General features: G+C 47.5%; 1 protein-coding gene across 1 annotated transcript in view; it reads right to left on the minus strand.

The window, feature by feature from the left end:
* Positions 1–129: 129 nt before the first annotated feature.
* ATP8A2 (ATPase phospholipid transporting 8A2) overlaps positions 130–12,121 on the minus strand; it is a 697,351-nt gene continuing 685,359 nt past the window's right edge. The window contains exons 35-36 of the mRNA XM_064275334.1: positions 8,707–8,798; positions 130–413 (exon numbers count right to left, since the gene is read on the minus strand). Of these exons, the coding sequence (XP_064131404.1) occupies positions 316–413; positions 8,707–8,798 (190 nt within the window). The 3' untranslated portion in view covers positions 130–315. The remainder of the gene's footprint in view (positions 414–8,706; positions 8,799–12,121) is intronic.

Below are 12,121 nucleotides of genomic sequence, written 5' to 3' on the forward strand. Positions count from 1 at the left end.
ATTTCACACCTCACAGAGCACAGTTGAATGCTTTATAACAACATAAACAAAAGTTCGGCCAAGCACTGCACACAAATTGGAAAGGGAAAAAGAAAAAAACCAAAAAACCAAAAAAAAAAAAAACGGCTTCCCCCACTGTGCACTCCAGGTTCGCAAGGGGATAGATAACTAACAAACCGGTTGGCTAAGGCCACGGAAATGTGTTTCCCGGGGTTTTGGCTGCTGCTGACGCCAGTCTCTTTTGACGAAGACGTGTTAACACTGGATACAACAAACCGAATCTCTTTCCTGGTACCAATCAGGAAAAGCTGCATCTTATTTCTTCCTTGATTTCTTTTTCGTAGTGTCATAAGCACGGACTATTTCTTCCTGAGTAACAGCTCCATGCTCTTCTTGAGAAAAGGCGTACCCATCTGGAAAAAAGCATATGGAAGGATTTGGTTAAGAGTACTACAGGGGAACACACCAGGTTTAAAAGAGCTGCTTTTTTTCACGACTGCTGCTCAACTGGCCTCATTAGCCTTGAGTAAATTGAGGTCTGGAATCCCTTGGTGTTGCAAATGGTTAACATGCATGGCTGCTATCCAAAAGGTTGGAAATTCGAGTCCACCCAGAGGTGCCTAGGAAGCTAAGCCTGGCAATCCACTTCCGAAAACTCAGCTACTGAAAACCTCATGGAGCACAGTTCTACTCTGACCACACGGAGCAGCTACGGGTCCGAATCAACCTGATGGCAACTGGTTAGATGAAGGCCTAGGATGAAGAAACCTGGGACCCAGAAGGGGAGAATGGGCAGCGTGGGCGTGATGGCAAGACGTAGCTGACCCATGTCTGGGTAGTTCTGGCTGCTGGCGCTGCTACTGCGGTAGAACAGCTCAGCAGGCAGGTCTGATATCCCTGGCGCTGCAGCTGAGCTCAGTCTGAGCAGTGTAAACAGTGAGCCGCTGGTCCGTGGCTCCAGTTTCCCAACACCAATCACGAGGAAGGGCGAGTTGTTCTGCTCCGGAAATGCCACAATCTGCCTGAAACTGAAGGCTGGCCAAGTAATTTACGAAGCTGTAAACATTCCGGGGAAAACACAAGCAAAGTCAGTAGCGAGAGCTGGCAGGGAGGCTGGTGATGATGAAGCATTCCTGTTCTTAAATTGGACTGATTCGGATTGGGCATAAGTCATCACAGTGAATTTATTTCTGTTTAAGTAAAGAATAAGATCACAAGATAAAGACAAGAGGAATTTAGCGATCAGCACAGGGAGACTGGTTCTTACAACTAGCTGATAAGAAAAAAATAAATAACCAAACCAGTTGCTGTCAAGTTGATTCTGACTCACAGGTGACCCCACGTATGTCTGGGCTCATAGAGTTTTCAATGGCTGATTTTTCAAAAGTAGATAGCCAGGCCTTTCTCCTGAGGCACCTCTAGGTGGACTTGAACTGCCAACCTTTCAGTTACCAGCTGAGTGCATTAACTGTTTGTGCCACCTAGGGACAATCAGTTAATAAGAAGAATTTTAAAAAACTGAAAAAAAAAAAAAAAAGTTCCTGATAGGTTGATTCTGACCTATGGTGACCCGATGTGCTACAGAGTAGAACTGCACCATAGGGTTTTCTTGGCTGTAGTCTTTACAAAGTAGATCGCCAGGCCTTTTTTCCACGATGCCGCTGAGTGAATCTGAACTACCAACCTTTAAGTCAGTAGCTGAGCACAAACAGTTTGCACCACCCAGGCACCTAATAATAAAGGGCCTAATAATAAGAACTGTTGTTGCTAGTTGGTGTCCAGTTGATTCTGACTCATGGAAACCCCACATGTGCAGAGTAGAACTGCTCCATAGGGTTTTCGGGGCTGTGACCTTTTGGAAGCAGATCACCAGGCCTGTCTTCTAAGGCACCTCTGGGTGGGTTTGAACTGCCAACCTCCTGACTAGTAGTCAAATGCTTAACGGTGCCATCCAGGGACTCCTAATAATAAAGAATAATAATAAAAAAAACGGTTACCATCGAGTCACTTCCAACTCATAGCGACCCTATGGGACAGAGTACAGCTGCCCCATAGGGCTTCCAAGGCTGCAAATCAGTACAGAAGCCGACTGCCATATCTTTCGCCTGTGGAGCAGCTGGTGGGTTCGAATCGCTGACCTTTCGTTAGTAGCCAAGTGCTTAACCACTGTGCCACCAGGGCTTCTCAGTAATAAGAATAGCCAACACTTAATAAATGCTGCTTGTGTAGGGGCACTTTTCACAAATTAGCTCATTTAACCCTCCCAATCACTCTGTGAAATAGGCGATATAATTCTTCCATTTCATACGTGGGGAAACTGAGGTACAGAATGATGTGTAACTTGCCCAAGGTCACAGACTAAGTGAGCAGCAGGGCTGGGAATCAAACCGAGGCCATGAGATGCCAGGGTCTGTGCATTCCTCATCTCTAATTTTGAAAGAGGTTTAGCATTCATGAGCCAAAAGTGAGGTTTTCCTTCCTAACCGGCTCTTCCCCCAGAAAGGACATTTAGAAGGATGGCTCTCTACAAGCGGTACGGAAAGGTCCCAGAGCTCCATTGGACATTCTGACCACAAGACAATGCAGCAAAAAGTCTGCCAGTTGTGACTCCCATCCATCTATATTGAAGAATTATCCATGGGGCCAATAGTTCATTGCCAACTCTTTAAAAGGAGAAAAAGAAGTCAGAAGTTTGTGCCTATGTATTGTTTCCTGGATTGTTAGTTAAGTTACTCGGATACTTGGTTTAAAAAGGCAAGTTTCTAGTAAAAGTACAAAGACATACTCTAACAATGTATAAAAGAGTCTTCCTGAGGTCGGAGAAGCGGAGAAGACTACCCACGCCTGCCCATAAACTGTGAGTCTCCGTCCTGGGCTCGCTTCCCGGCCTTCCAGAGAGCTAGTCCTCTGCCACACTAAAAAATCCAAGGTTCCGGAGGGCCCCAGGGCCCACCCAGCATGGCTTGGCCACCTAGGAGGCAGAGCTTGTCCACACAGAGTGGCTGGGGTGTGGTGGTGGGGGGCGCCTGAGGACATGTATTGAGTCCCAGAAAGGAGGAAAAGAGGACAGAGCAAGCCAAGAGTGGGGATGAGAGTCACAGAGAGGGGTCTTCTGCGGCAGACTCTGTCTACCCCCTCACCTCCCAGAGCACTGACCAGCCTGGGCGGTCCCCCACATAACTGGGCTCAGGGACCAGCTGCTTCAATTTGAGCCAGGCCTGGAGCTAGGCCAGCTGGGCTGCCCAGCCTGAGATGCCTGGACGGGAGGCTCCTGGTGGTGCAGCCAGGCTGGTCGGCTGGTTCCAGCTGTGCCCACTCCAAGGGTCTCTGCCCTTCCGTATGAGGGCTTTCCACACAGGCAGCTTCCCAGCCTTTGCTCTGATTCTTGCTCTTTCATCTTCCTGAGATCTGCCCCATAGCACTGAAAATGAAGTGTCTCCTCTCACCTCCGCTCTCCTAAAAGCTTGTAGTTTTCACCAAGTTGCTTGACCAGGTGTCCCCACTGCGTCCATCATATTACCCTGGACAATGAGACCTCCATGGTCCAGCTTTGAGGGGCCGCTCCAAACCGCCTCCTCACTCCCTCCAGTGCAGGCGGCCGCCAGCCTCCCTGCCTGCCCGGCACAAGGTGCTCTTTGTGAAGAATTTGTACCACGATCCAAGTGCAGAGGCCTTTCCTTTGGGCTTCTCAAAGCAAAATTTAGCAAACAACACTGTCTCTTCCAGTAACAAGGCTGGGTACTGTAGTCAACTTGGACAATTTTCATTCTTGGGTCTCTTAAAAAGGACCGTTTCTAGTAACATCTGATATTTTCCTGAGGGGGCCAAGCAGTCGTTGTCTTTGGACCAGCAGTGCTGCTGGAATGCCAGTCCTGCCTTTGACTCTGTGGACCTGGTACACCACTCCTCCCAGATGCCTCAATCAGAGGGAAATTGTTCGGGTCACGTAATGACCAGCCCTCTCCCCAAGGACGGGGTCACCTTGTAAGTGCTCTTCATAAGCACTCCTGATGGCACCCACATTAGTACTGAGCTCTCTATCTCAAAGACAGCTTTCCCCACACAATGGGTTTTCACCTTGGATCCTGTGGGATGAACTGACTAAAGCACTAGGGGCAAGAAAAGAAGACTTCGAGTCCTGGCTTGGCCATTCCGTGGCTATATGACCTTGTAACCTTGGGCTCTTTAACCTCCCTGGGTCTTGGTTTACTTTCCTGTAAAATAAAGGATCTGGACAAGGTGAGGTCAAGTTCCTTCACAGCTCCAATCCTCTATATGGTCTCTAGGAATCTTTGTGGCTAACTGCCCCAGCCTGCAGTATTTTCTGGGTTAATTTACCCTGCATCAATGAGGCAGGTCTCTACATCCATGCCAGAAACGAAAGGAGTCTGTTTCAGCCATCAGTCCAAACAGAACAATTACTATCTTTCTTTTTTAAAATTTTTTTGGGGGGAAGGAGTGGGGAGGGGGAATTAGGGGACTTTTTAAGACATGAAAATAAACATTATTTGTAGTATCTTTTTGGGAAAGGTGCCTTAGCATTTGGATTGTCTATTCCCTCCTTGGCATGGTGGTTAAGAGCTACGGCTGCTAACCAAAAGGTCAGCAGTTCGAATCCACTAGGAAAAAGGAGCTCCTTTAAAACCATATGGGGCAGTTCTACTCTGTCCTATAGGGTAGCTATGAGTCAGAATCGACTCAACAGCAATGGGTTTGGTTCTTTGTTTAATCCCTGCTCAAATGGAAGGAGCAAAAACCTTGCCTTGCATTTTTTGTTGGGTGCCTTCTAGCCGATTCAAACTCATAACGATCCCACATGACAGAGCAGAACTGCCCCATAGGGTTTTCCAGGTGGTAATCTTTATTTATTTATAATCTTTATAGAAGCAGGTTGCCAGACCTTTTCTTCCGTGGTACCCCACTGGGTGGGTTTGAACTGCCCACCCTTTGGTTAGCAGCTGAGCCCGAACCACTGCGTACCACCAGGGCTCATTTGTCTTGTATTTATCCTGTTTTAATTCATAACATGCCTGTGCGTTCTGGGAACTCAACCCTGGTGGTTTCTTCGGCTTGCAGGTTCATCACTTCTTTTGCTTGTGTTTGTACCACTGGTACAAGGGTCTCCCCTGGGCTGCAGTAGGGTTACTTAGCCACTCTGGGATGGGAAGGTTTTCTAGGTTTCCATAAGAAGAGACAGCAAAGAGGAGCTTCTTGTCCTATTTTAAACATTTTCTTGCAGGGGAAGCAGAGTCCCCGCTGCCAAGTGGTTTCCCCACCAGTTCCCTAGTGGCTGTACACCGAGACTTTCTTGATTGGAATGCATGGGTTTTACCATCCAAGGACCAAAGGAGGATGGCCTGGCAGGTTTATCCTAGGGGTGTTTCCTCCCCAGTTCAGATATCAAACGTTTTCCTCCTAGAAACCAGCCCTGATGGGAGCTCGAGCCGTTTTTTTCCGACACAACAGGAACCATCACCCGTGCAACCTGTCTCTGCCTGCCAGGCCATCACCCAACAGCCTGACAAAGATGCATGATCCTCTCACCAGGTTTTACCTAACGAACATTTAACTGCCATTTGCATCCAAATAGGGAGCTCGGAGGAAGCCTCCAGCTCTTTGCATTTCCCACTTACATTAATCTTTCAGGAAATCCTGACAGCCAGAAAGCAATGCTGGGGGCCTAGAGAAAGCATTCCATGGAGCCAACTGGTGACTTTCCCTGGCTGGTTTCCTAATGCATCTGGTTCCTAAATCCTCAGGCATGGTCAGAACTCAGGGACAGAAGGGGTGGTGGTAGAAGGAGATGGAAGGGCAGGTTAATTTCTTGGTTTTTGTCTTCTCCTAGGAGAACACTTAAGTCCATTAAATCCCATAATGTTTCACTGTTTTGGAATAAAGCTACCCTTTCACAGCATTCCTTTCAATATGAGCTCTGTCTCCTGTCTGGAAAAAGATTCATAATAGAGCAATGAGGAAGACACGGGGACAATAAGGACAATAGACTATGTAGGAAATGCTGATCTCGCCAAGGAATGTTGTACTTCGGTCGCTCAGAAGGAATTGAACTTACTTCCAAGATTATAGTTTCTCCTTTTAGTTTCCTGGGAAGCCTGAGGCCTGAGACAGCTGAAGGGTGGAGACCCAGGAGGGATCCAGAAAAGGTGAGAAGTGCTATACAGAGCTTCTCGCACGCAGCGGCAGTTCTGGACACTTGATGGCCTTTCTCCATTGGTGAATGACAGAAACAGTGTAGACTACCAATCAGGCTCTTGCTGCTGGTTGCAGAGTGGTGTTAACACGTAGGTGATTTCAGAAGCCGTTTTATTTCTTGTATTTGTTCAGTGTGTGGTGTGTGCGTGTGTGTGTGCATGCGTGCGTGTGTGTGTGGAATGGAGCCCTGATGGCATAACAGTTAAGTGCTAACCGAAAGGTTTGCGATTCGAACCCACGTAGTGGCTCTGTGGGAAAAAGACCTGGCGATCTGCTTCAGTAAAGTTTACAGTCAAGAAAACCCTATGGGGCAGTTCCCTCTGTCACATGGGGTCGTTATGAGTTGGAACTGACTCAACGGCACCCAATAACAACTTACTCCCTCCCTCCCTCGCTCACTCATTTATTTATTTAGTTACACCTTTCAAAATATTGAAAAGTAAGAAAAACATTTAGTAGAAGTTTTAGGACAGTTATAATTCCTCCACAAAAGTTCTCACTTGGTCTTTGAGTGCAATGTCAATTTACAGGACCATATATTCCTTCTGTGGTTACTTTAAAACATTTACAACAGAAGCAGTGTTGTTCAACGGCATGAACAGTGAGGTTTAGAGGACCAGTGCGCATTTTCCAGGTGCCTAGGAAGCACAGAGAAGGTGCTTTGCATACCCCTCTGGGAAGCCTTACGTAGACTGCCTAACATGTATGTTATTATTATTCCCTTTTTTCCCAGAGGGGAAAAGAAAAGTTCAGAAATATGTAAGTTGCCCAAAGTTACTCAGCTAAAGGCAGACTGAGTATAATAATAATAATACCTAGCATTTCCTGAACTCTTCATATAGTCAGGCACTTTCTAGGCACTTCATATAAATGACCTCATTCAATCTTCCCAATAACCCTAAAGTAGGTTCTCCTATAATCCCCATTTTACAGATGAAGAAACAGATTAAGTACCCTGTCCCAGGTCACAGGGCTGGGACATGAACCAGGGCAGTTCAATTCCCCAGGTGGAGCTCCAAAGACCCTGTTCTTCCAACTATACCATCAAGCCTCTGTCCTACCTGACATCTATTTTGGTGTCAGATGGACCCAGGCTGCAAACCAGAGCTCATGGCACCATCACTGGCCCCTTCCCTACCCAACCTGAACCTCTGCTATCTGCTTCTAGGCCACGGGACGGTGGAGGATGCAAGCAGACAAAGGAGGTGTAGCCCCGCCTGGAGCTGGCCTCTGCCCCCTTCCTCCCATATTAATATTCTTCCCACAGGAAGACTTTTCCACATGGGAAAGAGGGGGAGCGAGAGGTCACTGAAAAGTAAGGATATTCTGCCCCTTCCCTCTCTCTCCATCGAGAATGTAGGTGAATATTTGTTGGCACATGGAGTTCAATTCAGACTGAATATAAACCTTCTTCAACATCTGTACTATGGACACACGGACATTTCAATATAACTTTCTTAGCATTTCTTAAACCTTTCTTTTCTACCAGTTTTGTTCTTTTTAAACTCCCAGGGAGAGAAAAGAAAGAAGGAAGTGGGGAATGGGATAAAGATGACGTGTGCATGCATGGAGTCCCTGGGTGGTACAAACAGTTAATGTGCTCGGCTGCTAAAAGAAAGGTTGGAGTCCACTCAGAGCCGCCTCAGAAGAAAGGCCTGGCAACCTACTTCCGGAAAAACTAGCTGTTGAAAATCCTGTAGAACACAGTTCTACTCTGACACACGGATGTGCATGTATAAAAAGGGTGCGAGGGTTGGACCAGGTGGCAGCCGTCAGAGAGACAGACACTGTCAGACAAATGACAAACAGGACTGGCCCTGGGGAGGTGGCCTGCACAGGGATAGCATGAAGGAGTCTGGGCAGTAGTGACAAGCCTGCAGTGAGGCTGAAGAGCTTGACTGCTAAGAGTAAGCCCATGAATGAGCCTCCAGGGAGTTCCGTCACCCCACCTCTCCCACCTCCTCTTCTCAGCAGTCCCCCAGTCCCCAGCACAGCCCCAAGAGCACTGCCTGGGTTGGGTCCCTTTGGCAGAAACCAGGCTGGGGCTGAGAGGTGGGGCACCAAAGCTAGGTGTGGAGAAGCCTTCTCAGGAGAAGCACATTGTTGCACTGATCGCTATTGTTTTAATTAACATGTCAATATTAAACAAAACAGTTCCTATCATTATCTTTGTGGGGAAATAATTTAAAAATAGTATCACTTCCACCTTAAAATAAAATTCCTATCAGGAGGCTGACAGAAGGATCTTAAACATGTCAGGATTTTAACTTTAAGGACTTTGTCATTTAAGCATTTGATTGGGTCCCAGGGAATTACCTACATTCAAGCTGTACTTGCCTTGGGCCAAATACACTAATTCCACTTCCCAATGTGCATCTCTGGCTTGGCAGCTGTCTCCTTCCCTATTAGCACTACTCACACTTTAATTAAGTGGCCCGGCTCCCCTGCCTGGGCTGGGGGCTCGCTGACCAGAATGAGTTGTCGGTGGTTACTTACGTGGGACACCTTGCTGGAAGGAACCAGCGCGGAAGAGAGTGGGGGGCGTTTTCCTGCTCAGTCTCTTTAACAAGCGATCACGCTCATTCATCCTGCAAGGAAACCAAACATGGTCAGTCTCGAGTTGATGTGCATACATCTCAAAGGTACTTGGCAAAGAACTTTAGGGTGTAAAATAAAACAGACAGACAGGGGAAGTAAGCTTCCCCACATGAAGAAAACTGTCTAGTTTCACAATCTGCCCCATTATTTACAGTAGATGCTATCTTGACACTTTGAGTGCACTACGCCTGCTGCTAAAAGGCGCTCTGTTTCCAGTCTGCCTGGACACAACGCCTCTGAACTTGGCCTTCCTCTGAAATGAAGTATACTACAAGTGCCCTTTTCATACCGGTTGAAGCCCGCAGCTCCCCAGAACACTTTCCAGGAGTGATCTGTTTCTATGGCGAATGTTTTAAAAGCCTCAATCTCACCTTCAGCTCGTCTTTCCCGAAGCCAATAAACCACATGAGGGTGAGTCCTGCTGGTACGTCTCGGGACCCTGGTCAGGAGCTGTCCTTTCTGCAGAACCTGATTCTTATTTTTGAACCAATGAAAATTTTGAAACAATGAAAATCAAATGGGGTTTTCTTCTAAAACACAGGAGTGGCAGCCCTCTCTACCTCCCCTGAAATTCCTCCCTTCAAGGTTGTCATTGCTGTGAAGAAACATGGAACTATCTGGAAGGATCTACTTGGATCAATAATCAACACCCATGGAAGCAGCAGTCAAGAAATCAAACGATGCATTGCATTGGGCAAATCTGCTGCAAAAGACCACTTTAAAGTTTTAAAAAGCAAAGATGTCATTTTGGTGACTCAGGCGTGCTTGACTCAAGCCTGGTCTTTTCAATCACCTCATGGTCATGTGAAAGGAAGACCGACGCAGAATTGATGCATTTGAATTGTGATGCTGGTGAAGAATATTGAATATACAGTGGGCTGCCAAAAGAAGGAACAAATCAGTCTTAGAAGAAATACAACCAGAACGCTCCTTAGAAGTACAGATGGCAAGATTTTGATCTGCTTACTTTGGACACGTCATCAGGAAAGACCACTTGCTAAAAAAGGACATCATGGTCAGCAAAAACCAGAGAAACCCTCCATGAGATGGACCGACAGGACAGCTGCAACAACGGATGCAAACATGTCGCTATCGTGAGAATGGTGCAGGACTATTACACACAGGTCACCATGTGTTGGAGCCAACTCAGTGGCAACTCACAACAACAACACACTGGAGGAAGGCTGTTACTCATGTCTATAAACCAAAAGGTGATGATTAAAAATTGCCCATATGGGCCCAGGTGCTTTGATTTCTCACTATTGGGATGTCACTCGCTTGGCCAAAAAGAGGCTTCCGGTGCGGAAGTGTGCCAGTGCCCTAAGCTGTACTTGCAGGAGTCTGAGGGCTTGTGAAGCCCTGTGGGAAGCTGCCCTTGCCTGTGGTTCAGAACGCTCAGTCTCTGAGCCCCTAACTGGAAAAGGACCTCGACCTGAGCAGAGTGTCCTTCATAGCTTCCCCACGGGTCTTCTGAAGAGGTGGGGGGACCTGGCTGCACCCAAAGGCTCCATGAGCTGAAGTTCATTTTGCACTTGGGTTTACAGAAGAAGTCATTTTCTGATTGCCTTGGTTGAAACGGCAGTGTTTAATTCATCACCAATTAAGGGTAAGCCTCAGCAAGCTAAGCTTGGCAAAATGTCTGATGAAGAAAAATGCTCTGTCTATCCCTCCACACCGGCTTCCCCTACCACCTCCTATCTTTTTCTTCCGCTGGCCAAATTAATCTCACTGGGGCCTGCTGGGCACCAGCCCGACTGCAGTGACATGCAGATAAATGACCAGAGGGCCTATGGAGGCTCACCTGTCTCTCTGTGTCGCTGCATCACCAGCCCATTGGCAGCTCTCTGTGCTGTCTGGTTTCAGGATGTGGGGTGTGCTATGAAGGGCCTGTCCTCTCAGGCTCACACTTGCCCAACAAAGGCTATGGTTCATTTGCGCACAGAAGACACTGCCAGGCCCTGTTCCGGCCTCCATGTCCACAGAGGGATCCTGAGGCTGCTGGGCCCCAGGACGGTTGGGACTGATCTGCAGCTCCCCTGGGCCACTTTACCAGCCAGGACCATGTGGTCACACAAAGGGTGACCCAGATCCGAAGGGACAGGAGCAGGGCAAGGCTCCAGCCCAGGTCCCTTCTCCACCCTGCCCTCTCTGGTATCTCTCACTGTTTAGATCCAGCAGGTCCTCCTCCCAGTGAGGGGCTTTCACAAGAATGTTGCAGAATCACAGAAGCGGAAGGGGTCTTCAGACTCACAAAGCTCAGCATCTCACTTTGCAGGTGAGGAAACAGGACCTCTCACATAACTAGGCAAAGGTCATGCCACACTTGGCCTGAGGTGCTCTGGCCCCTCCCTTCTATGCTCGGCAGAAGTCAGCCAGTTCCCTCATGGAATGGCACTGCTTTTATTTCTCTGCTTTTTTATAACGAAATACTCCAAACATATAGAAATGGCTAAAAAGAGAAAAACAACAAGTAAAACAAACATCCACCAACCTGTTGAGCCTTAACCAACGTTAAGTGCCTCTTTGTCCCCATGCTTTAAAAGGACGCACTCTGTCCCATAGCCCTGTTCCCGATGAGGGGACAAGTCCACAGGGCCAAGAAGACATGCCCACTTAGAGCCCGCGCCTGCAGTTATTTGGGATCCTAGAAGCCCCTGCTCAGGGACCCCACGCCTATACCCAAGGCCAACCCGACCGCTTCCCTAGACTTGTCCCCCTAAAAGTATGATCCAATGCACAGAGCCCTGGGCTGAGGGTGGCCAAGGGAAGGCTCTTCACTTGAAATGTGGACAGGGCCTGGATATATGCACTGAGAAGTCCTCGTGTTTGCATACAAATCCCCTCAATGGGTAGGGCACAGCTGGGGGTGTAACGGGAAGAAGAGCAAGGGAAGCTAACTCTACCTCAAGTCACCAAGTTCTGCCTCAGACCTCCAAACACTGTGAGTCAAAAAGGGTTCCAGTCTTTATGAAGGTATATTAATCAAGGTATATAACTATGTGTTATCTTGATTTATAACTTTCACATATCTAGGTATGGTACGTGGTCTCTATTTGCACCAAGGATTGCAAATGTTAGGAGTGGGTCTGGTTGCAAAATCTTAAGTATAGAGTTCCCTTATATTCTTCCCTGGTCCCAACCCTCCCCCTTCTACTATAATAAAGTTAGAAATAATCTTCTTCTCAATATTTTATATTTTTCCTACATGTATGTGTATTATGTTGTAAAATAGGTATAACCCATGATTAAGCACTCGGTCGCTAACTGAATGGTTTGTGGTTAAAACCTACCAGCTGCTCGGCAGGAGAGAAGA

Source organism: Loxodonta africana, chromosome 23 (assembly GCF_030014295.1).
Source record: "Loxodonta africana isolate mLoxAfr1 chromosome 23, mLoxAfr1.hap2, whole genome shotgun sequence".
Lineage (NCBI taxonomy): Eukaryota > Metazoa > Chordata > Mammalia > Proboscidea > Elephantidae > Loxodonta > Loxodonta africana.